The following is a 25,660-nucleotide window of genomic DNA, read 5'->3' as shown; positions in this document are numbered from 1 at the left end:
ATTTGCTTTGGTCCTCTACAAACATATCATTGGAACACAAAGGGATAAGGAGACATGATGAAAAAAGGTGGAGGGGGAAATTCAGAGTTGGGATCACATGAGGAGAAGAGAGGACAATGATGCCTGCCTCCAAAATCCACTAGAAATGGTTCCTGCCCTTCTCAGAAAGATGCATGGCCCACTTTGAAGAGCAGATGCTCTTGGGCACAACCAGCTGCCAGCGAGCAAACCTCCAAGTGCATGCTCAGATCCTTACACTGGGCATACACAACCTGTGAAAGGAGATGGAAATTATCAGGTAAGTGCAGTGTTAGGAGCATAGGTCAGCTTACAAGGAACTACTTGAAATGAAGTGAGAGCAAAGCTCTCATTCCACCTACTTACTCCCACCTACTTCAGCCCAGATAGTACTATTGTCTGGCTGATTTTCTCCATGAGAGCCCTTAGGAAACATTGGAGGATAGGTTTCATGAGAAAGACACCTGAAGCTGTGATTCACTGATCAAAGCTAGCTTATACATGGAAGTGTTTGTATAAACAACTTCACCACCTGTGTTTGCTGCTGTCTGAATCTTTGGGGGCAATGGCAATATAAACACTTACTGATTCTTTTTTAACTTGCTGTTCATTATTACTATTAACTACATTGCTGGAGACCTGGCAGCAACACATGCAGCGAGGCTCCATGGGTGGGCTCCATGGGCTCTGGTGGGCATTACACAAACACAGAACAGATACTCCTAGTCCCCATGCCTTAGCACTGACCTCCAGCCAAAAGGTATTGGCAGTGAAGCCATATAAGCAGAGGAATAGCAAGACAATACTAGTTGATCCGATACTGGGTAGCAGCCCTTTTCTTCTGAAGCAAAGCCATTTGTGTAACTGCTGCCCATAAGATTGATGTGGATCAATAATGCAATAGAAGTTCAGAAACATTTTGAGGAATGAATGCATTTGACACTTAGAACTTTCTGGTCATCAGTTTTATCCTGAAATATGTTCAATCTTAGCACACAGTGTAGGAGGATAGAAGCGTTCCCTGGTCATACAGGCCTTAGGAAACCAAAGCTTGTTTGTTGGTGTAACTGGCAAAGGATGTCAAGGGCAACAAGAGCAGCTTCTACCACCACACTAGCAGTGAATATGAAAGGAAGGTGATTGACCTCTGTTGAAAGCAGCAGGTGACTTAGTGTCAACAAGGCTGAGGTGCTCAATGCTTTCTGTGCCTTTGATCTTCATCAGGAAAGTCTGCCAGCCTTTGTGTATCAAGAAGAGAATCTGTTAGCAGTGGAAAAGGACTGAGTCAAGGATCTTCTCTTGAGGAACCCCAACCCATGTAAATAAATCTGAGGAACCAGCCAGGTGCTCAGAGGTCTGGCTGATGTTACTGCAATGCCATTTTTTGTCTTGGAAATGTCATGGAGATTTTGAGAGGTACCTAATGGCTGAAAAAAGGGCTAAATGTTGCACTTCATCTTCCCAAAGACCAAGGGCAATCCAAAGAGCTGTAGGCTGATGAGCCTCACTTTGGGAAAATCACAAAAGCAAGTTCTCTTTGAAACTAGTTCTAGGCATATAAAGGGGAAAAAGGTGGGTGGAAAGACCCAGCATGCGTTTACCAAGGATAAATCATACCTGACCAACCTGATCACCTGCCTTGATCCATGAATGACGGGTGAGCATTGGACTGGAGGCTTTTGGCGTGGTCTTCTGCAGCTTCCTTGTTGAGACAAGATGAGAGAAGAACTGATTGGATGGTAGTGATTCATGGTTTATACTCTACCTGGAAGCTAATTACAAGTGAAGTTCTTCAGAAGTCTGTCTTGAGTCCTGTCCTCAATATCCATATAATATATATCCATTCAATAACCCATGTTTAATAATCATATCAATAGCCTGGAAGAGGAGACAGAGTGCAATTTTATCCGGTTTGTGGACAACATCAAACTAAGTCATACACTCAACACACTCCAGGACAGGTCTGCCATTCATAGGGGTCTAGATAGGCCAGATGAATAGAAAACAGACATCTTGTGAAAGTCAGGAAGGACAAATGCCCTTGGCGTAGACTTACCCCCTGCATTTCTGTGGGCTGAGCACTGACAGGCTGGGGTGCAGCTGTGATGGGAAGGACCCTGGGCGCCCTGGAGACCCATAGGCCAGATATAAGCCAGCAGAGAGCCCTGCAGGGATGAAGGCTAACAGCACCCTGGGCTGCATCAACAGAAGAATGGTCAGTAGGCCAAGGGAGGTGATTATTGCCTTTTACACAGCGTTCAATAGACCTCATCTGGAATACTGTATCTAGTTGAGGTTCCTCCAATTATGGAGCACCTTAAATAAACTTTGGCAAGTCCTTTGGAGGTCTACCAAGACAGCTGGGAGCTGGAACATTTGCCCTGTGAGGAGATGCCAGGAAAGCTGGGGTTGTTTGGAATGGGGAAGGGAAAAATAACGGCAGCCTTCCAGTACCTGCAAGGGGACATCCCTGCCAACTTGAATGACTGCAGTTCTACCCAAATATGAATTTGCAGTTAAAAGTCAAGAAAACCTTAACCTTAAGAAAGTTTTCAGGGATTTTGTGTAGTTATATGTCACCTGTCTTGCTAGCAAGCTTGCTGCATGTGGACATTTTAGAAATATTAATGGTGTTACTGTACTTCTAACAAACTCTGTGTTATTAAAGCACCATTAATCTGCAAATGCAAGGAGATACTGGACAGAATTTAAAATCAAAATATTTAAAAACACATCACAGTTGCACTTGTTCTGGTAGCATTATTTAAAAAAAGTATTGTTTATCAAAATGTGTATGTGTTCAACTTAAGAACTAAGCAAAGACTATTTTGTTCAAACTTCTGAACAGAAACTCTGAAAAAAAAGGTGAATTAGAAAATAAGAGGATTTTCCCATTGTTATTATTTCTTTAGAATTTATTAAGTATAAAAAGGGGGCGAAACCACAGTTTTACCTTAATTTTTATTCCAGAAAAATTCCTAACTTGTAATTCCAGGGATTTGATTTTTTATTTTGAACAAAAAGACTTAGTAAAATTTAGCTCTTCCAGTTTTTCTGTGCAGACGGGAAAGCTGTTCTGTTTTTACAGAACTTTTGTCTGTATTACAGTGGAAAAGATCCATAGGCCTTTCAGCACAGCAACCACAACTGCTTCTCCGTAGAAGAAGGTGCTAGAGAAGTGTTTGTGGAAGCAGCTAGTGGGTGAATAACTTAAACCCACACAAGGAGCCAGCATGGAGCTTTGACCCCTGTAGGGTCTGACCTACTCTTGGGTGGTGATCAAGTAGTGTCATGGGCTGGTACTTTTTCCACAAAGGCCACCGTGTGTTTTGGGACTCACCTTGGTAAGACGTGTGTGGCTGTGCCATAGCAAGTGTTTTGACATGACTGGGAAGGATATTGTCTGTTGGGCTGCATCTCCCTTAAACTCCTCACATTCTCCTATTTCTTACCTGTCATGGGACTCTGCGGGTGAGTTGTGGAGACACTCTGAGGACTCCTGGCAAGTGTGTGTCTGGATTGGCCTCCTCAGTGCTTAGCTAGGACAGCTGAATCCGTGTGACAGCACCCTTAAAAAAATTATATATACCAAAAGGAAAAATTGATGGAATGTCATTACTTCTCCAAACATTTGCTCTAGTGAATCAATAATACTGACATTAAGTGGCTGTTACTGTATAATGACTATACATTAGTGTATATATGCACACTATATATGTAACTATACACAGTTTTATACAGGGAGGAAGTTCAGGCTGGACATCAGGAAAATATTTTTCATAGAAAGGGTCACTGGGCACTGGCAGAGGCTGCCCAGGGAGGTGGTTGAGTCACCTTCCCTGGAGGTGTTTAAGGCACGGGTGGACGAGACACTGAGGGGCATGGTTTAGTGCCTGATAGGAATGGTTGGACTCGATGATCCTGGGGGTCTTTTCCAACCTGGTGATTCTCCGATATATCGGTTTTAAAACATACAAACTCCGTCTTACACGCTGCAAGCCCGGCACGTAAGGGCCCAACACCACAGCGGCTCCCGTCCCCCCCCGGGTGCCTCCGGGCGCCGCCGCTGTGCTCGGCCCCGCCCTCTTCCCGCCCCCCCCGCCCGCGGTCCCGCCCCCCGCGCGCGCGCCCTGCCCGCCGCCGCCGCCGCGCCGATGCCACGTGGGAGGCGGCGGAGCCGCCGTCGGCGCCGGGCCGGAACCGCGGCCCCCTTAACGCTGGGGACGGCGCTCGCCGGGCGCCGCGAGGAAGGGAGGTCGCGGAGCCCCCGGGACCGCTGCGGGATCGCCGAGACCCGATGGGTGCTCGGCGCCGTGGCGCCCGGCTCGCGGCTCGGCCTCCCGGGCCTGGAGGCGCTGGCGGCGGGGCCTCGGGGGGGCTCCCCGCCCTGGGCGGCGCCGCCGCCGCTGCTGCAGCAGGTGCCGGCGGCCGCCCCGCGGCGGGACGGCTCCGAGCCGCCCGCGGGCGCGCCCGCCGCCCTGGCCGTGCTGCGGCTGCAGCCGGGCGCCGAGGGCTCGGCGCGGGCGGCGGGGGCCGCGCCGCGGCTGCGCACGGTGTACGTGAACCCGCGCTGGCTGGAGCGCCAGGCCGCGCTGGGCGCCGCGGCGGCGGCGGCGGCGGCCGCCGGGCCGTGCGCGGAGGCGGCCTCGGCGGGGGCGGCCTCGGCGGGGCAGGGCGAGGCGGAGGCGCCCGCCACCCCCTACGTGGGGCTGAGGCGGCCGCTGGGCTACAAGCTGTCCAAGGCGACGAAGGAGCGGATCTGGCGGGGGGAGTTCATTGACCTGTTCTCCTTGCTCCACACAGAGCTGGCCCCCGAGCACGGCCCGCGCCCGGGGGACACGCTGGACCAGTGGGTCTCAGCCTTCCTGGTGTACGCCAGCGTGCTGTGCGAGAAGCACCCGGCGCGCTGCGGGGCCATGTTCAAGTACCTGGACACCATCCGCAAGCTGCACGCCACCTACGGGGGCACCTCGTGGAGGAGCTACGACGAGGACTTTCGACGGCGGGCGGCCAAGGACCCCAACCTGCCCTGGGGCGACGTCGACCTCGACCTCTGGATGAAGTGGATGGCGCCCCTCAAGTCGCTCATCAGCAGGCATGATGAGGACGAGACGGAGGCCTCGCCGGCCACCCCGCCGCCACAGCCGCCCCCGTCACAGAGCTCCGAGAAGGAGGAGAAGAGCAAGGTGTGACAGGCTGGCAACCGCGACGCTGTCTTTCCTTGCTCCCCTGGCCGGGCACGGCCCCTCTTCACAGGGGAAGGGGAGAAGGAGTTGGTAGGGGAGGCTGTTGGCACCTTTTGCGTCGTGGTGATGACCCTTCGCTCTGGTGGCCAGGGGGCCGTGGCTTCGCCTGGCGGGGCGTGGGCTGGCGTGACAGCCCGGCTGGCTGTCCTGGCAGCCGTGGGCTTTGCTGGGGAGAAAAGTGTGCCCTCAGCAAAGAATTGTAGCGTTTGTGGCTCTGGCCACCGCAAATTGGGAACCCTACCGATTCCCTCCTCTGGTATATAATTGCATTTTCCCTAAGATATTATAAGAAAGGTGTTTTGTTTTTTCTCTTTTTCCTGTGAGTCGTCTTTAAAAAGTTAACTTTCTCAGCAATACAGTTTTCCTTATGTAAGTTAATGAGTACAGATTCTCTTGTTACCATGGGAGCACATGGCAGTTGCAGGCTGTGTGGGAGGGCAGAAAAATCTATGTGAATAAAGATAAACTTTTTGATATGAGTGGACACAGTTTGCAAATTTGCTGTGATTTGGAGGTTTAACCTGGTTTGGGACTCGGCAGTTTTAATTCACAAATTCTGGCTTGTTTTGAGAGAAAAGATGGTGGCTGTGATGAGGGGAAGAAGGGAAAGTTTTGTGCACGTTCAGGTTTCACTTTCAGTATTGGTATAATTCTTGATGTACACAAACACTACCCTGTCCACTGCCTGAGCTGTGACAGCGAGATCCATGGGTACAGAGGGGTGCCTGTCTCTTCTGAGGGTTGTTCTGCCTTTGTTATACTGGTGGCTGTAGTCTGTCAAATCCCCAGCACAGAAAATGTTGAACTCTAAACGTTCAGCTGAATGACAATAGGGAGCTTCTCCTATCTTTCTGATTTATTTCTAAATAATTTTTAGTGCCATGGGAAGAACCTTTGTGTTCTTGAAGGGCTTTGTGACCTCCTCAGAACTGCTTCCTGGGGACTGCTAGTGCGGAGGAGTGGCTAAATTGCTTGAATCTGTTAGCCTGACCTGAAAGGGAGAACCCTTTTTCAGAGTATCTGCTAGTGTTTGGTGTGTCACACCAAGTCCTGACTTTGGTACTTACTGAAAGTATCTTCTCTGGGCCAACCTGTGGCCAACAAGGGGAGCAAACAGCACACAGCAAGTTGTCTAGCAAGGTGCTGGTGCAGGCCTTGTGGCCTGGGTGCCTTCTGTGGTTGATATTCTAGACTTACTCAACTTCTGGTATCTCTGTTTAGATTTCTGCATTCTCAAGAACAGCAGCTCAGTTCTTGCTTTGCTACAGCTGTTATGTGAGCACCAGACGGTTGATGGCTTGTAGATTTCATCTCATCCAAGACTGGATCTTCAGTTTGTCATGTTTACCAGACGTGTAACTTCTTCCACAGCTTCTGGTCTGTCAGTGCAGGGCTTTGTACTGTTGTCTGCTGAAGCACTAGAGGTCTCAGTCCCCTTTGGTTTCATGGAAATTTCCTAGCTGATTTTTAGCAGTGGCACTGATATTTTTTTTTTCTCCCCCTAGAAATTGTGTAATGAAAAATTTAACATGTTCCTTATAACTAAATTGTCTGCAAAATACTGGAAGTGTAACATTTGTAAAACCAGTAATGCTTTAGCAGCACAATAAAAAGCATAAGTAAAAGTTCTGCAATTGTTCAGTGTGGATTCAACCACCTTTCTAGTATTAGAGTAGTTTTTAATTAGTAGCACCTAGTCTCTTATTTAAAATAAAGTTTTAACACTTAAAAATCCAAGTCTTTAACAGCTGCTCAAACTGTTATTTTAGTTAAATATAGATGAGGCCTACAATAAATCATGAGTTTATCCAGCAACAAGGAACTTTTTCTTTGTCCCGTGTGGGTTTCCGCTGTGCCTTCCAGCTCCTTGCAAGCTCTAGTTATGTTATATTAAACTATTTCAGAGAACTCAAGTGTGACTTCACTTTTAGGCATAAGAATTGGAGAATTAAAGTGGGAGAAGATAGCCTTTTATGGGTTTACAGCTTTGGCCAGAACCTAAGCTTTTCCACATTCATGCTGTCAAGGGGAAGAGGAGGTGATTTACAAAGACTCTTTTCTTCCAGATTGTTTGTTTGAGCTGATTTTGTTTTCATAATTTCAAGGGATAGGATTAGGCAGCCTGACTGGATTTAATTTCCCCTTTTGATTGAAGCCTCCTTCAGTTTCAGGTCAACGTAGTGCCTTTATCTCTGGTCCTGCAGTTCCATGGGAGTGAAAAACTAGTTAAAAAATGTCAAGTAGAATGAAGCGTTGTGTTTGAAACTAGCTGTGTTTCCTAAGGTGCTGATGAAAAGCTGTAACTTTGCTTTACACAGAAACAAAGTGAGAAACTCTAGTTATAGTTTGAGTGCGATAACTGGTGCATATATAGGATAGCTGAGATTGATTCCTGCAAATTTATGCTTCCATTAACTTCAGACAATTGTCAATTTTTTTCCAGACTCCATGAAAACAGAAGGCCAGTTGGGATGGTAGTCAGACTAAGTGGGGTAAGTTTATATCTAAAACTGACTAACTTTGGATTTTAAATATTTGCAGATTTGTTAAACACAGAATTTCTTATTGGTGCCAACAGCCTGACTCCGTTGGTGTTTAAGTGGAGCTCTGGTATTCTAGTGCATTCTTTTACCTCTGCTTCTGTTGCGTTGCAAGCTGTGCTAGAGAAGACGTAGGAAATTCATTTTACCCAATCAGCAGTTGTAACAATGGACTACAAACCTGCAGAGCAAGCCAGTTTGCTGGAAAACAGGAATTCCTGCAGCGCAGCACTTGTCACAGACTATCCAAAGAGGGCAAAGATTCAGGAAGGTGAATAAATTGAACATTGATTGAATGAGGTCAGGAACAGTCTCCTGGAGGAGAACCCTGTCCTAAAATACTACTTTGAAAATATAACCAATTTAATGTGCAGATTAAGCCTTCTCGTTTGAGGAAACTTATGTACAATCCTGGATCTTTGCAGATCACAACCGGACACTTCAAAAACCTATGTACTATATTTGTTTTAAAAAAAAATAAATCATAACTTGTCTTGTCACAGCTGTTACTTTTACCATTTCATTGAGAGTATCTGCAACATAAATGTGTATTTGACTTGAAACAGTATCATACACTTGGTATAATAACTCAGGTTGTCAACAGAATTATTGTGAGGCTCAATATTGCCTCTCCATTCTTCTCTGAAAAATGCATTAGTCATTGTTGTCATTGCCAGAAATCAGTTACAGCTCAATTGTGCATTACACAATTCTTGATCAAATATAATAATTGACCTAAATTATTATTATTATTCTATTTTTATCTTTGTAGAATTCTTGGGATCCTGAGCATCAGACTAGACCTTTGTAGTCTGATGTTCATGAAAATCATATTCACTGGTTCACGGTTTAATCATTCTACATCTCAGTATTTTGTTTTCTTTTCCTTTTCCCTTGCATACTAGGGAGTATGATCGAGGTAATTAACTATGATCCAGTAGCGCGCATGATGGTAAGGGCATACCTTTAGTTGTTTCAAGAAAAGGCTGCCATTATCTGCTCTTCTTTACCTTTCTTGGTAGTTTCAATAATATGGATAACATGAAGTGTCTGTAAATTGATATGGAACTGTTTGTGACTTCACCTAAATAAATTTTTATATATAAATGCTGTTCTTCATCTTGGCCTTTTTTTCCTTGTTCTTTTATTGCCACTTCCTGTTTTGTAATCACTTTTTTCCACCCCCTGACCCTTTAAATTTAAAATTTTCTGGGTTTTAGTTGTGAATGCACAACAGTCTTAACTATCGACGTAAAACAAACTGGCCTTTGAAATGAATTTTTGGTATTTTGCATAAAGGCTTGATAATGTTCTAACTGTAGTTATTGTAGCTTTTTCATCTTTGACAGTTTTTGAGACAATTGTACGTATCGGGCCTTGATCTGTCTGAAAATGAAGTAGCCTCTCTACTGAAGTATCAGTATTCTATTGGCCTCCAAACTGAAACTCTGATCCAGTAAATGCTGAGATACCTGCATTCTTCACAGTAAAGTGTAGAGCACTTTTACAGATGGAATTACAAGTTACAAAAATGCCTTTCAGTTTTCAGAAGGGTCCTAAGCTCAATAATCAAATTACTCTGCCATTTTTCCCTTGTCCTTTTTTGTTAAGAAATCGGAACTCTTACTCGCTGGTCCATGCTGTCTCTTCACCATGGTTGGTACACGTGAACCCCTGCAGGCGTCTCCTCTCCTCCTGAGGAAGTGCTGTAATAGTGGCAGGATTTGGGGGGAGGCGTGGGGAGAGGGGATGTTAAGCAAGAAAGAATGAGCTGACGTTGGTCTCAGTCCTACTGATGAACTGCACAAGTGTGGGTCTTGACCTTATTGACTCAGCAGCAAAGCAGCAACAGCTTTTGGTTTTCTTGTCCTGTTTGGGAGCAGCGTACCGAGCTGGAGTCTGAAACACTTCCTAATGTTCTTCACCAAGTCCTCTGCTAAGAATTTGTTGGGTGTGTTTGTTATTCTTTCCAGTCTTCATTCAGTCTGGTGCCCTTCCTGGCACTCTCTCACCTCCCAGTTTCCTGGTTGTTACTGGTGCTGGGTTGGACCACCCTGTCTTCTGCATGTGCTGTAGAGGATTACCACGGCTCTGCCTTGCTTTCCAGTGTCAGTGTTGCTTCAAACTTGCTGCCTGCTTTCATAAACAAACTTGCCTTTGAAACTATTAGTGGTGGGTTTAAGACGTGGGACTCCCTGCTCCCTCTTCTTTTTTTTTTTCTTTTTTTTCTTTACAAACTTGGCCTTCATCACTATCTTTGAGCCACCCAGTAACATCACTGCACTAGTTGTGCATCCTTCCCTATGTTAATTGTTGCATGTGTGCTTTCCTCCTCATTGTTTTGCTTTAAGCTTCTGGGAGAAAATTCCTTGTCCATTAGTTTCTCATTGAAGTTGTTGGGCATCAGTGGGTTTCTTCAAATTCCAGCAGTTAGTTGCTGCTTGGGTTTCTGTGTGTCATTGGCACCAGGTGAATCTTAGCCTTTGCAGATCCTAAAGTTGTCCTTGCTGAGTCAGCGTGCTGGCTATGTTGAAAAGGTGGTGCAGAAGTGCATATCCTCTGTTCATCTCCCATTTTTGAGCAGATTTCTTTTGGTGATTACAAGCTAAACTTGTCTGTCATTTGCATGGTATGGCAGGCAGCACAGAGGTGCTGAAAAGACTTGTCTGAAAGCAGACATTGAGGATAACCCTTTAACTAAGCGATACGTGAAGATAGAGCATGTTATTAGTGAGAGGCTTAGTGTGGAAATGAACCGTGATTCTGTTATTCATTCAGTAACTGTGATCTGCAGGAATGTTTTTTTTCCTATACTGTTTCTGTGAGTCCAGTTAGTTAGTGGGGGTGTGGGGAAGTTGTTCTCTTTTCAGTGTTGCTGCAATTTCTTAAGCTTTTCTCAAAAAAACCCTTGACCGTTTGTACAAAGTTGCAACAAAGCTTTTCACCAAGGCAGCTTTTCAGCTGAACATTTTGCACATGAGGCAACCTGTCACGTCTGCAGTTGAGCAAAACCTATTTCTGAGCTCTGATGAGATCCTGCAGTTATTTGAGACGAATTCCAATTTATGCTTAAACTATTGCTTTTCCATCTTCCTCTTTCTCCCATCATCTCACCAACCTCTTTTTTTTTCCTTTATCAAAATCTGGTGAACACAGTGAGCATGTCCTGAGGGCCAGCCTTAGGGATCAGGCAGTGTCTATCTGGACTGTCTGCATGTACAGAGCCTTTCACCTTGTGTAGGTAGTTCTGCCAAGCTGGTATGGTCTAGCATGAAGAAATACAGTACATGTCTGTTGCTGGATGGAGTGCACGCAGGGCACTCCCCAGCTGCCTGCAAGGCTTTTATGTTTTTAAGAAGTTGGTGTCGTTGGCAGTAAGTCTTCCTGTCGCTCCTGGGGTAAAATCAAAACCAAAAGCCTAGAGACTGTTGTAACCATTGAGGGGAGGGATGTGAGTCAGTGCTAACAGCCTAGATGTTTGTGGAAATGTTGCCTAGTGAAGTTGTCAAACCTTTTTTAGGTCATATGCTTAATAAGGACTGCAGCAATCGATAATGTCTATGGCAATTCATTTAGCAGTTCTTTTTATGAAGAAATTATGTCCCTGAAAACATGTCTGGAGAAATTATAAAGCTAGATGTTTTCCCCTCTTGTTTTGACACGTAGGTTTGACTGTTACCCTATCACCAAATTCTGTCTGCCCAATACAGCACATAAATTATTACCCATATAATTTACCCAAGCAATTACCCAAGAATTCTGGGTCCAGCACTTTTTTTTTTAATGTAGGGTTTGGGTTTTTTCCCCCTCCCCTGGGATTTCATGTCAAAACCAGTTGGTATCTTTGCAGTTTGGCAGTTTACTGGGCAATCAGCTAACTGGCAGCTGAGATGTAAAAAGCAGGAACGTGTTTACAATATCTTACATATTTGTAAACTTGAAATATTTCAAGAAGTACTTTTACCTTTTTTGGTGATTGTTGCTCTTTCTTTACTTTAAAGAATGCTTTCTTCTTCCTAATGTCTCAGTGCAGTGTTGCTGTGTTAATATTTCCAGGACAGCAAGGGAATGTTTACATCCAAACAAAGTCTGTTTTCTTTGAATTCTTTAATTGCAAACATTTGTGCCCATGAAATCCGTTCCACATAACTTGGTCACTATTTACTTTATTTTTTTTTTGTTCTGTGCGAAGTCTAAAACTCAGATCACATCCATTTTCAGAGTTTTATTTTCCGAACCATGCAATATGAACATTGCATCTGTACATACATCTGTGGAGGCAGAAAATGCCACTTTTCACTTAAAATGGCAAGGCAATGTCCTGAAGTCAGGAGTAGCTGTTTAGAAACAGAAATGTGGCTTACACTGGCTTCGGATATTATCAGCGCCATCTACATTGATGATGATCAAAGTGTCCATAAATGCCCAATGTTATGCCAAAATACGAGGTTACATGAAATTATGAGGCTATCTGACATCTCGGCCTGTGACTTGTGTGTGTGTGGCTTGTTCTGCAGAGGCAGTCACAGGCATTTAAAGGACTGGGTGTACTACTGGTTGTTGGTGAGGCTGCTTAGTAGATGACCTGCAAGACAACATGGTGGCAGAGGGCCTCAACTGTGTTTTCCCCTATAGTTATCCCTGGCATAAACAGAGACAAGACAGTTCCTTGAAAAGCGTAACACAGGCTAAGAGTTTGTACCTCATCTGCATAACCTTTCCACTCTCTGCTTAGTCATTCTGGCATTTATCTTCCACCATACTTCCCTCATCTCCTCTGTTTGTTTGGTTTCGGTTTTTTTTTATTTTGTTTTTTTTTTTTCCTTCCTCACTCCATAACAGTTGAATGTCATTTATGCCAATGTTTGGAACGAAGAAATACCACCAGTGCGTGTAGATGGTTCCCTACTATATGCATATCTCCCATGGATGACCTATGCAGTGCTAAGCAAAAAGTTTCCTTTCCCCTTAAAGCTGGAGAAAAAAAAGTTGATAGAAATATTTAACAGGGGTGCTGGGATTGCAAATGCTAGCAACTCTGAATTATTCTTCTTCAAGTCCTGTAGGCTGAGGGAGAAGCATTTCATTTTTCTTCTTTCCATGTAATTTTCTTTGTTTTTTCTCCCTCACCAACAGTCTCCAAAGCTAGATATATGACTTCGTTATCAAGTACTGGTGGATAGCAGGGATAATCTCACTGCTGTTATATTGGATTATTGGGAGAAATAAGTGGGTTTATATCTGCAATAGCATGGAGGTTTTCCAGAAGCAGCACAATAAATTTGGTGGTATTGAAGGGAAAAAAAAAAAAGTGATTTGAGGGGATCCAATCTGTCCTTTGCTTTCCGTTAGGAAAAGAAGATTCCACTACCCAGTGTAATGGTGTATTGGCTGGTGGAAAATCTATGAGCAGAGTATCTCAATGAGTTTTGATACCAGAATGTGAATGTGAACATTGTTACTGCTGTAGGTGCTTTGTAGGACAATATATGAGCAGAAAAAAAGCCCTGGCCAGGCTGCTGGTGATGCTGAGCCACCAAGCATGAGGTGGTGAACTGGTTATGAAACCACACAGCACAAGGAGGGTGCTTAAAAAAGCATCTTTCTTCTGCCTTAGCATGCTTCAAAAAAACCCCAACCTTACACAAAAAGTACTTCCTTTGTATAACTGGAATGTGCAACAAATAATGCCAACACATAAGCTACAATTGCAAATACTTTCAGAGAGTAGGTGGGATCTGGTATGAACCATTTCCTAAAGCATGCATTTTCTGTTTTAAACATTTTGATTGCATGCAAATTAAAAGGACTAAAATTGAACTTCCCAGCACAAAAAATTAGAGAACAATACAATTTACCAGTGAGTTAAGATTATTTAAAATACTTTGTGGCTTTGTTATCAAGCATTTAAAAACATGTTTGGTTGTTTTTTTGTTTTGTCAGTGCTCAAAACATTGATAACAAACCTTTAGGGTGTTGCAAGACTGTTGCACTGTTGAGAGAAGCGCAAGTTGCTTGTGGCTCTGTATTCCATAGAAGTGTAAGTAATCTCAGTCATTCCCCATCAGAAGAGAGAGGAATGGATAAGCATATCCTGTACCTGCATCTTGTATGAGGAATTATTAATATGGATTGCCTCCCAGAGTGGAGAAGCAGAGAACAAGACTTTGGGTCACCTGGTTCTGTGCTGCTTCACAACAACTGAACTGCTGGGCTCTGAGATACAGTCCTTTTTTGCTTCCATTGATCTCTCCAGTCCATGGTCTGTGAATGAGCAGTTTCTGCAGAGCATGCAAATGAAGAAACTTCTTTTTTGTGCTTTTCTGGTGTTCCTGCAGCTTCAGTCTTGACACCTGGTTCTGTGAAGCTGCTGCAAGAGGGAATTGCCAGAACCAAGAAACAGGTAAGGAGAGCTGGTAGAGATGTTTCCTCACAAGCGTAAGAAAAGTGCAATGAATGCCACTAACCTTTCCAAAGTCTGGGAAATGTTTGGTTTAGCTTGGTTCATATCTCACAATGGTGGTGGTCTGGAAAAGGACTTATTTTAATTAGCATTGTATCACAGCATGCCCTGTGTATCAAGTGGCACAGGCATGTGATAGTTTGGCTGTGGTAGGAGGAGAAAATTACTTGACAAAACATGTCATGGTAAGATGGCTGACTCTGTGGCTTAAACTAGCAAGGCACAAGAAAAACCATATTTTACTTCTCTTTCAAAATGCAGAATTGACTTTCTTGAGATGAGGATGTTGCCTTGTGCACAAGTGCCTGTTTGATGTAGTGTTTTAAAAATGGCATTGCAGATGCTGGACCTCGTCAAGCAAGTACCTAAAAGCTTTGAAATGTTAGCTCTAGATAGCTTCATCTGTTAGTTTGCTCTGCTTAAAACTGCTGGCAAATGTATTAACTACTGTATTGCTGTTTTAATGCCTGTGAAGTTCCACCACAGGTTTCCAGTGGTGCTACTGATTAATTACTTTAAGAATAACAAGCAAAGGACCTGTTCTGCTGATTTGGTCCGCACCTTTACCCCACCCATCTTTGGGAGAGATGCCATTGTGAAAAAGAGAGCTTCAGACCTAGTAGTGAAGGCTACAGTTATTTAGCAAGATGCAGAAAGTGCTGTTCACCTGATCCTCCCCTCTGTGTTGCTGCACCCTATGAAAACAAGCAGGACCAGAGTCATAGAGCCAGCAGTACCCCAGTGGGCTAGTGATCAAGAGTGACACCTTTGAGATAGCTGAGGATGGGAGAGTTATCCTAACATTGAGTTAATGACCTTCATCTGTGGTGCCCATTTTAAGGATTTGGAGGAGGTAGGAAACACACCCACATCACACACTAGTACTTACACACGACTCCAGAAAAGTGATGAAGTTTCAGGCTGGCTATAGATTCCTTGCTTATTTTCTTTGCCTCTCTGCCAAGCCTGCCAAGGAGCCTTTGGCAGGAGGTAAGTGTCAGTTCACCAGCCCTGTTTGCACAATGATGCCTGGGCTATGTAGTTCAAAGTGGTGCTGGTGTAGTTGTTAATGCTGGTTATTGTTAGTTATAGAGAGGTGGGGTGAACTGCAGTTGAAGGCTGGTGAGAATGATACAAAAAATTAAGTGATGTTATGCTAGGGCTGCACTGCCCAAGCTCATCTTGCTCTGGGAGCTGATGGCAGAAGCAGGAATTTAGTTGGTGTTTAGGCTTTGTAAAAGCTGGATTTTATAAATCTGTGTGTAAGCATCAGAAACTGTGACTGTGACTCCAGCCACAGGAGGCTGGAGAAAACACAGTCAACAGTAAAATACAGCAAATACTGTTCACTTGGAAGCCTTTTTCAAGCAGTAAAGAAATATCAAAGTCTCTCAGACTTTGCTGCCTGTCATGCTAAAGACAGTCAATACTGAGAGATGGGTCAGAAATTATAAAAATTCATTGTACAGGCCAAATTGTTGAGTGTGGCATATGAATATTTCTTCACTGTGATATTTGCTATTGGCGTTTCTACTCCAGTCTTTGTCCTGGAGTTGCTTTTTTTTTCCTTTCTTTTTTTTTTTTGTTTGACTAGGAGTTCTCAGGGGTCAGTCAGTGGTGATGGCTTAAGTAGAAACTGTTTAGAGTCCTCCAAGATATACTCATTGCTTATCTTCTGTGTATGCTACTTTGCTTTTATGTATGCTGGATTTTACCTATTATTGTTCTCTGTAGTCTGATGGGTTTGCCAGAACCCTCTGCAAATTTCCTTTAAAATGGACAATTCTGCCTGCATAATTTTCAAATAACCCAGCATTCCTTCTAATTTCTTCTAGATGCAGGGGCTTTCAACATCTCTGAATACCTCTGCTATGTAGTGGGTAAGAGAAGCTCAACTTCTGTATCCTCACGTTGGTTTTGTTCCTGTCAGGTCTCTTGTTCTCTGAGACACCATGCTGGATTTTTTACAGTAGAAGCTTCTACTTCTCATGTTTCTAAAACAAAGGTTAGATATCTGATCTTAGATTCAGCATTATGCCAAAAATTGTCTTTAACCCCCCTTTTTTAAAAGTGGAGCTTCTCTTAATGCATCTTTATAAAGATTACTCCAATGTTTCTCAACCAGTGGGTCCCTTATATTCAGCACTTATGTATGCTTATTTATTATTACATTTATTTATCAGAGTATTTCCAGCTGAGTGTTTTTATTGTTGAAGATGTTATTTTTACAAGTTGCAGCATCAGAAAAGTTGCTTTGCGTTTTTTTCCAGAAAATAGCAATTTCTATAAAATAGAAGAGGTACTGAAAACACATCTCAAATATTTTACGGTATTTTTGTTCCTTTTTACTCAATGAGAGGAAAATGGATAGATCTAGGAATTTGCAAAGAAATTTCTTTCTGTTTACTGCAAATCCTTGAAAGTACATTATAATCATCTTGCCATGCAACTTGTTAAGTGTGTGCTGATAAAAAAAAAAAAATAGCCTTGGCTTTTACATAAATGGAAAGGGCCTAAAATACAAGTGGGATTTTTCAAAGCATTATTAAATCAGAAATTTTAAATAATTCCTTATTTTTTTACCTAGCAAAAAACCAAACTGATGTGAACCAATTTGGGAGACTATATTTGTAGCACTATCTTGTTGGTCCAGCTTGGAGCCAGGCTTTTTTTATTAACTTGGAGGTTTTCTGTCACAAAGTAAAAATGGCTCTGTTTTATTATTCCTAACATTTTGCAAAATCTCCTTTCAGAGTAGACTTTTCTAAATTAACCAGTGCTTGTACAGTTATTTTTTTTTTCCTACTTACAAAACCACAGCTGAAAGAAGCAATTAAAAGCTTGATTGCTGCTTTAAACTTGGAATTTAATCTGTACTTAACAGGAAGAATCTCCCATTTCAAGGTTATTTGCAGCCATTTCTGCTGTCAATGTTAATCGTATTTTTGAGTGTGTGTGGACTGTAGGATCTAGCGCTTAGGGATTTAGAAATGATGGGCTCTTGTACAAGTGATTCCAGATGGCGGGATTTTTCCTTTGGACACTGTCCTGGCTTTTCCCAAGGCATAATTTGTACCAACCATCCCAAAATCACAACACGCTGCCCCTGGAGAGGCATTGGGTGTAGCTAGGCTATATTGTGCCTCTGTAACGCTGCACTGAATCTCTCTTATCCAGGCTTTTAAGCAGAATAGTAGTAAGCCTTCCCAATACAGATATGAAAAGAAACACCCAAAAAATCCATGGAGCTGCAGACAAGAAGCTGAGGAGAGAAAGCTGTGGACCTATGGCACATACTTGATGAAGCCCTGCCACTTCACTGTCACTATGAGGGAAGGGTGATGCTTGGTGCAGAGGCAGCTGAGCTGATCCTGCCGTTAGGTACCACAGACCTGTGGTGGCATCCCGGTGACATGAGTCTGGCAAGTCCCTGTCCCTACGCAGTGCTGAACTGCTCACTATAAACATCGCCCTTAGTGAGACAGAGACAGAAACACGAAGGAGGTGAACTGCTGCTCATCTGTCACTTTTAGGCAAGGCAGCTGTCCACCTTTGTAGTGTGAGCTACAGAACCAGGGTTTCACTCACAAAGCAGCCTAAGCATATGAGAGCACTGGATCCAAGTCACACCAGTCTGAAATGTGGCAATGATTAGACCTGCATGTGACCAAGTTTAGTGCTGTCATATGCTATACGAGTGGCCAAAACATTGTGCCCTGCTACCTTTAATTCTCTTTCCTCAAGAAATATGAAGCTAGGTTTATGTAAATACATAGAACCCACATACGGAAATATAAAGCTAATTTCATTTTCAAGTCTTAAATGGATGTCAATAGTCTAAGCATAAATAAATAAATGACTGCATGTGCCTATTTCATTCAAAGCCGCGTTTGGAATTCAGAAATATCTCTACAAGCTGTCAGACGTTTCCTAGCTCTCAAACAGAGAGGGAATCTTCCACTGGCAAGTTGGCTGCCTCAGTGCTGTACTACAGGTAGCTGTGGTTGTGCTGCATTCACTTACTGCAACAGCAGCCCCTGTCTGAAATTAAAGGGCTCAGCTGCTATCTCACCAATGCACTACAGAGCTTGTCACGTAAACTCAAGGCACCTCTTGTTGTTTACCCAGATTGGTCCAGCATGAGGACAGAAAACCATATCACAAACAGTTGGGAAGATGCAGTATCTTTTGATTGCTCTCTTGGTGCACATCACTTTTGTATCCCAAGAAAATTTCTCATCATCACAAAAATATTTGTGTTGTTTTAAAAGAGGATGCATCTTCACATGTACGGAGTTGGTATACACTAAGCTTCAATATAAATTTTTCTTTCCTGGGCAATAAATGTTCTCATTACCCTCCCAAGGGACTGGCAGTCTTTTCATTTACTGCTTTTAGATCTCCCAGCAGACTACAGAGCAGATAACAAATGAGTATTTTGCTTTTTACCAACTTCTAGGCAATGATATGTTTTCATAACACAGAAATTATTACACAGATCGTGCTTCTGGCTGGAGAACTGAATTCTAACACACTGTGGAGCTTTAAGGGGGGGGTTTCATTCTGAGGACAACCGTGTGTCCTGGGAAAAAGATAGGAAGCGATAAACAAAATAAATAAACATTTGGAATGGACATGGTGAGTTAGTAGCTGCCCAAAGTGGAAAGTGGAATTCAAGTGTATTTCTTTGTGTGACTGTGCAGTAGTTTGCTATCTTAAATCAGGATAAAGAACATGCAGAATCTACCCATTCTTTCCATTAACTGCCCACATACTTTGATCCAGCTAATGTTTGTATTTTCCCTGTAAGCAGGGGTACTGTAACAAGTCCTGGCCCACCAATGGACAATATATCGAAGTGAGTAATTTGGTGTATTGTTAATTCTGATCTTTTTTCCTCCCATTACATTTAGATACTCATTTTGCTTCCATGCTGAAAACTTACAAATGTGTGAGATCTGCTGTTTTATTTTAGCCGTAAAGACCTGTTCTGCTCTTCACCACTAATGGATAAGTTTTTAATGTCACAAAAACTGAGCTGAGGAGTTCTGAGTTAAAGCACTAGGGATGGAATCATTCTCCTTTGCATTGTTTGGAGGTCCGCTGAGGATTTCACTGGTGTAGGAGGACATATGGCTAATGTGACTCAGCAAAGTTGGCCCCATACAGCACTCATCTGGCCTCCTGCCAGCCTTAGGGACATGCCTGCTGAAAGCAAGAGGTCACAGTTAGTGCATTGCTGAAATATGTCTGTTGTTGGCATACAGGTCCCTACTGCAAAGCAGCATAATTCAGCGCAGTCCTCAGGATCAGCTTGGCAGCAGCCCAAGGGTTTGAAGATGCTTTGTCATTTTCTTTGGGATGTGCTGAACGAATCCTTAGCTGACCAATGCTAATGAGGCATGTTTCCAAGTCATCTCAGTGAGTTACAGTGCAGCGCTGTGCAGTTACTCTGTGCAAGCTCCTACCATGTCCTGCGCAGGCAGATGCATTTTAGTGTGCCCTGGGGAGGGTAAACTTTTGCAGCTTGTGAAAAGTACCTGCAAGTGCTCTGGCTGATTTTTTCACCTCCTTAAACAAACCTTACACAAAGATAGAAAGAAAAAGAACTCCCAGTATGTTTGAGCCTTTTGTTCTTCTGAAAAAAATCACCTTTTTTGTTCTTTCAGATTAACCAAAACATTTTTAGGGTAAGTTGGAGGCGGTTACTAGACCTAGCCCAATTTCCTACTGATAAGGAAGAGACATCTTTTGAGAAGGCACCTTTCATGGACACAATAAGCTACTTATCAATACGGGCCTACAGTGCAGGATTATTTATTAAATCTCACGTATGCCTCTTCTAAAGTTTCTTCTGAGCTTTCTATACTTTATATATAGTCCCTATGCTGTTTGTTTCTTTCCTCCTCTTGTTTATCCTTGCTTTAATTTTTAAAAGTTCTTTTTATTGTGAGTCAGGTTAAAAACACCTCTGTGAACTTTTTTTTTCCCCTTGCCTCATAGCTGGGGCTTTCACTGTGCACCCAGTTTCCTGCGACTGCCTCCTCATGTTGTATGCTAGAGCCTCTCTACACGCCATCTCCCCATAGCAGCATCCCCTGCTTCTTTTCCCTTGCCCGGCACTCTCTATGTCCTCCCACTTGCTTCTTCCTCATCTTTGAGTGCCATGAATGTGCCTCTCCTTCTCGGTGGTCCTCGAACTTATCCCTGGTGCAGTTCCTCCCCAGGACCCTCCTAGATGGCATCCTTGCCACCCACCTCCACTCTGCTCCAGAGTCCCTCTCTGAACTCAGTCCTCAATTTAGAAGGCTCCCACTTTTGTTACTGTTTTGTTTTCCTTCTCAACCACTGACACTCCTAACAGCTTGGAATCTGGTTAAAGTCACAACGTTGCCTTTACAATAAATAGATAATTAGATCTTTAAGGTACTCCATGGCTTTAATCAGCAAAGAAAAGATGGAAATACTCTTGGCTCCATAGAAATCTTAAAGGTAGGTCAATACACTGTGGGAACAAGAAAGACACATGAAGCAAATGATACTCAATTTTGCAGCCAATTTTTTTGTTACTTGGTACTGCCATCATTCAATAAGCTCCTTTTCCAGCGTGTCTGATATGCCTGTAATACTACCTACACTGCCTTAGTTTTTGCCTCTTCCACTTTCCAGCACTGAGATTTCTGGCTTCCTGGCCCCTATGCTCAAGAAATGAAACTAGAAACTCTCTTTCGAACATGTTGCTTTTGCTCAATCGTAACTTCTGTGGGGCAACTATAACTGAAGGTCAGTTAGCTGTGGCTTATCTCCCAAGATAAATGCACTGTGTTGTTGTTGGTCTCAAATCTTCTCACAAACACTACTGTTCCTCACAAAAAGTGCATGTTCAGCAGGCACAGTGTAATAAAGCCACTGCCCAAGACTGGCTTGAGCAAGCACTGGTCTCCAAGAAGTTCTGTTATAGAACTATACAGAGAGAAAAAAGTACCTTCGAGTTAACTTGACTGACATAACTAGTCCTCCTCTCACCACAGTGCGATGACCGCTCCTGCTTAGTTGCTACTCTATGCTGTAGTACAGAGGATTTGCAGTATGTACTGTCGCTTTGTTACAGGAGCAGATATAGGACAGAAAAACCCAATGAAAATAAGAGCTCATCCCATCTGCAATCTCAGTTACAAGCTACTGATGAGGAGCACGGGGGCTGCATTGAGTTCCAGAGATGCTGAGAATGAAGAACCAGTATGAAATGCTGCAGATAATTGCTAACTGGTTTTGCTGATCAACCTACTGCCCTTTTTGGTGACTTCAGCATGTCTCATGCTGTGAGTCTGTAGCCAGAAGCATGTGTGCAAGCAGGTGAATGATTATTTGGAAAGGTGAGGTAATGTGATTTCACCTGTGATGTGAACACCCTGGCCTCTGGCCATCTTGATAAGACTGGCCCCACTTGGCCTGGCAGCTGCACACCTTTTGGAAGACAACAGAGAAAAACGTATCTCAGGAATCAAACTACAGGTAAGGCCTGAGACGCAGCTTTGTGAGCACTTTTTATTTTCTTCCTTCAGTCACAAAGCCTTATCATGAGTGTGACTCTGGAAACAGGATTGTTGTCAAGAGAATTAGGAGTCCATTCAGATTTGCTGCTAGGAAAAAGAAACCACTAGCAGACTGTGCTAACAGAGCATTGTAATTAAGCCAGGAGAAAGCTAAAACCAGACCAAAAGTCTTTGAAATCCCAAACCATGTCTAATTTTCATTGCTGAAGCAGATATGCTTATGTATATCTTAGATGCCTTAGCTATCTTCTGTAGGCTGAGGTCATTTTTGAGCCAGGGGCTGATCTCATGAAGGTATCACATCACATGTTCATTCCCTGTTCTCTCTGGGGCCAGTAATACATGAACAAACCAATATCTACACTGAAGGTTTCTTTCAAAAAAATACCATCGATACATCAGTTTAGAAATTAGTTAAGATGTGGCATTCTTAAATATAAAATGCCTTTCCTTAAAGGCTAACGTACTGCTCCTTATTTGTGTGAAAGTCACTTTTACAATGTTTTACTGCATGAGATTAGGTCAAAGCTGTTCAGAGGACAAAGCAAATGAGAGGCTGACATGATCCAAAGCCCTTTGATTTCAGAGGGAGTTTTGCTGATTTTTGGATTAGGTTCCTTTGTAAGAAGTCATGGTAATGGATACAGAAGCTGTGCTATTGGATCACTTGGCAGCATAAATTTGATTATATCAGTTGTGAACACCTTTGCAGTATGCTGAATCAGAATGCAAAATATGTTATGTATGTCAGTTTTATGCCAGCTGCAGGAGGATGAACAATACCTCAGCCAAAAGAAGGTCTTATAATACTTTATGTAATATCTTATCTTATGTAATAACAATTCAGACAGACTATGCGTCTCTAGGACAAGACATACCTCCTACATACATTTTTGAACCAGTATGAACCGGCAGAGTGAGTTCATCTAGCACTTGACAATTTGTGCCTGTTAGATATGGTATAAGACACCTTAAATCATCTTGTCAAACCACAGCCTAAACATATAATAAAACATACAAAGTTTCAGTCTTACAAGTGCTATCACGTAGCTGAAGTCTTTTCTGAAAACACACATGTGGTCAGGGGAGCCCCTCGTGTGCTCAGAATTAAGTAATTAGCTGAGAAGTTGTACAAAAATGGCATTAATCCATGAATTCCACATTTCAGTTTGGCCATAAACCTGGCAATGTTTAGCTAATACCCTAGAAATCATTCCAGCCTGGAAGGATATCTTTCCACCTCAGATGGAAATATTAAACAAGATGAAGTGTTCTGCGTAGTGGGATCCAAACACTGGTGCTCAAACATGTTTGTGCAATCTCTGCAGCAGGGTTTCTCAAGAGCTTCATCTGCCAAGATGTCCAGAGGTTCTCAGCAGTACCAAGGTGCACTCAAAAATATGAAAAGGGCACATCCTAGAAGAGTGTTTTACTGCCATTAAAATATGAAAGGATGGTTTTTCCCTGAATTGGCTCTTTGATAGAAGAAGCCAAATATGAATGTTTACATATGCATCCACAGAAATCATGGATGCCTTTTTAAGTCATTTGCACCACTAATCATCTATTTGAAAAATACTGTCCTATTTGTAATAACATTACCTTCAAAGAGTTCCTGGGAATATCATTGCATGCTAAAATGACACCTGGAGCAACACAGAGGTTGAATATTTTGGAGGCTATACTTTTGGCTGTATTCAGCCCTGTTAATTAAGAGGGCTAATCAGTGTGCTACACAAAGTTTGATTACCTTCCCAAGCTCATTTGAGATCACAACAAGAGGAAATACATGGCAGTGATTTAGCTACAGCAAGTCTCACAAAAAAAAAAACCCAGATATTTAAATTTATTTAAACAGAAAAGGCATCCTGAGGAAGAAAGGAGATTTTTTTTTGTTTCATAATAGGGTAGAAAAGGTAATAATCTGCTTCCAGAGAAGCTGTTAACTGTTGACAGTAAATATTTAAGAAATAAAATGTAATCTGATGATCAGTTTATTGCTGTGCCTTTATGCTGAAATTGCATGTATGACCCCAACATAGGGCAGAACATCACTTAACTCCTGGCACCCGAGAAATGGCAAGGCAGAGCTGAGCTGGAGTGAGGACATTTTCATACATGTTACCACATGCATGTTAACAGTACACAGAGCTTTCTTATAATGAAGGGAAACCAACTATTGTACAAGAAAAAAAAACGGCATGGCAGGGAAGTCCCAGGAAAGTCAGGTGAAAGCTGTGTTTATCCATCAGGTCCTGCATTCCTGCATCAGGAGGGGTCTTGGCAGTGTCCTCTTGCCAGGAAGAGCCACAGTGCCTGCAGTCAGCAACAGCATCCCCAGCAGGCTGCCAAAACTGAAGTACCCTCAGCTTACCTGTAAGGAGATGAATGGTTGTCAGTACCTCCTTGGAAGGAAACTGTAACAACTCACAGCCTCTTTTAAAGTGTAAATAGGCTATATAGTCTTTTTTCCTTTGTCCACGCTTAGATTTCACTTCAGTGTATCGTTAAAATGTGGAAGATGACCATAAAAAAAACAGATGAAACATCTTTTCTACCTTGGACTGTGTTTAGCATTGGAATGACGTATTATGTTACTGTGGAGTAAGAACTGCATTTGTTTATTCACTGAAATATAGTCAGAGTCTAATAGTATTTGTACTCATTGCTCAGCCTTTAAATAACCATGCCTTTTCCCATCTGTTAGTTTTTCTGGAACTCGATCAGTAAAATGTTTGTCAGTCTTCATTTTTAAGTTCATGCTATATATACGGACCATGTGTTTCTTATGTATGATGCTCTAGGTATAAGCTAGTTTTCTTGTTATCTCCTTTTCCAAAGATACTTTAAAAATTTCTCAGGAATTTTTTTCTAGTCCTTGGTATTCTCAGATATGTACGAAATATAAATCTATGCCACTTTCAGTAGCCAGGGCTATTCTGCTTAACAGCTTAGTATACATGATCTGAAGAAGTTTGGACATTGCATGAGTAGTCTGATGTAAACAACTGCCTTTGATAAATAAATTAAGCAGAAATATAAAAACAACAGTGTCATGTAAAGTGATTTAGTTTACACAGGACTCTAAGTGCAAAATGTCATCCTTTGGATGCCAAATACTGTATAAATATGGGATGGGAATGAACCACTTAGTCCAGCTATCATCTCTATAATCCCAATATCCTGTCTTTCCAATATCAGCGCCGGAAAGAGCAATCTTCTAGGCTATTGGCAATGACCCACTTCATAGATTATTCAGCATTTCTCAGCTCTCCTCTTAAGTTACTCACAATCTGATAAGACCCCAAGACTCATCTCAGTCCCCACTGCCCACCAAGGAGATTCTGGCCAACACCAGCTCTCCTGGTTTTGCAGGTTTGATCGCATACTTCCAAGTGGCACTTGATGAAGGAGAATCCTGCAGCCCCTCGGAGCCTCTGGGCACTGAGATGCTGGGCATCAGAAAGGGCAGACCCGGACCAGGGATTAGGACCTGTACTCTCTGGGAACCTGAAGGCCTCTGGCTTGGCTGCTGCCTTTAGTCATTCTTAAATGACACTTGCAAGGAAAGTAAGCATATAATGTCTTATACCCTTGATATCTGGCTGCAAGATGTCTCATCTATTCCTTTTTTTTCTAGCAGGCTATCAAGAAGAACATTGACAAAGCAGATTTTTACATTTCTCCAGACATGAGCCCACTGTTTTTGACTAGTTTCATGGTGTCCTTGGGCTTCCCAGAGCAGCTACTCACCGCATGCTGATTGTCTATCTCCTTTTCCCCCTTAATTAGTAAAGCATCCATTAAATACAGCTTTGTTGAAGGGGCAAACTCCAG

The 25,660-nt window shown here is 42.9% G+C and overlaps 1 protein-coding gene across 1 annotated transcript; it reads left to right on the top strand.

Annotated features, from left to right (window-relative positions):
• The first annotated feature begins 4,150 nt into the window (after positions 1–4,150).
• Positions 4,151–8,304, top strand: LOC138730091 (uncharacterized). The gene is made up of 2 exons (XM_069874910.1): positions 4,151–5,204; positions 7,708–8,304. Exons 1-2 carry the CDS (start codon positions 4,173–4,175, stop codon positions 7,714–7,716), a joined length of 1,041 nt encoding a protein of 346 aa, XP_069731011.1. The 5' UTR covers positions 4,151–4,172; the 3' UTR covers positions 7,717–8,304.
• The last annotated feature ends 17,356 nt before the right edge of the window (positions 8,305–25,660 follow it).

The sequence above is a fragment of the Phaenicophaeus curvirostris genome, chromosome 1 (assembly GCF_032191515.1).
Source record: "Phaenicophaeus curvirostris isolate KB17595 chromosome 1, BPBGC_Pcur_1.0, whole genome shotgun sequence".
Lineage (NCBI taxonomy): Eukaryota > Metazoa > Chordata > Aves > Cuculiformes > Cuculidae > Phaenicophaeus > Phaenicophaeus curvirostris.
The sequence above is the reverse complement of the archived record's forward strand: the minus strand, read 5'-3'. Positions and strand labels throughout refer to the sequence as shown.

Coding starts and splice junctions, on each gene's coding strand:
- LOC138730091 (XM_069874910.1), top strand. CDS start 4,173: ATGCCACGTGGGAGGCGGCGGAGCCGCCGTCGGCGCCGGGCCGGAACC.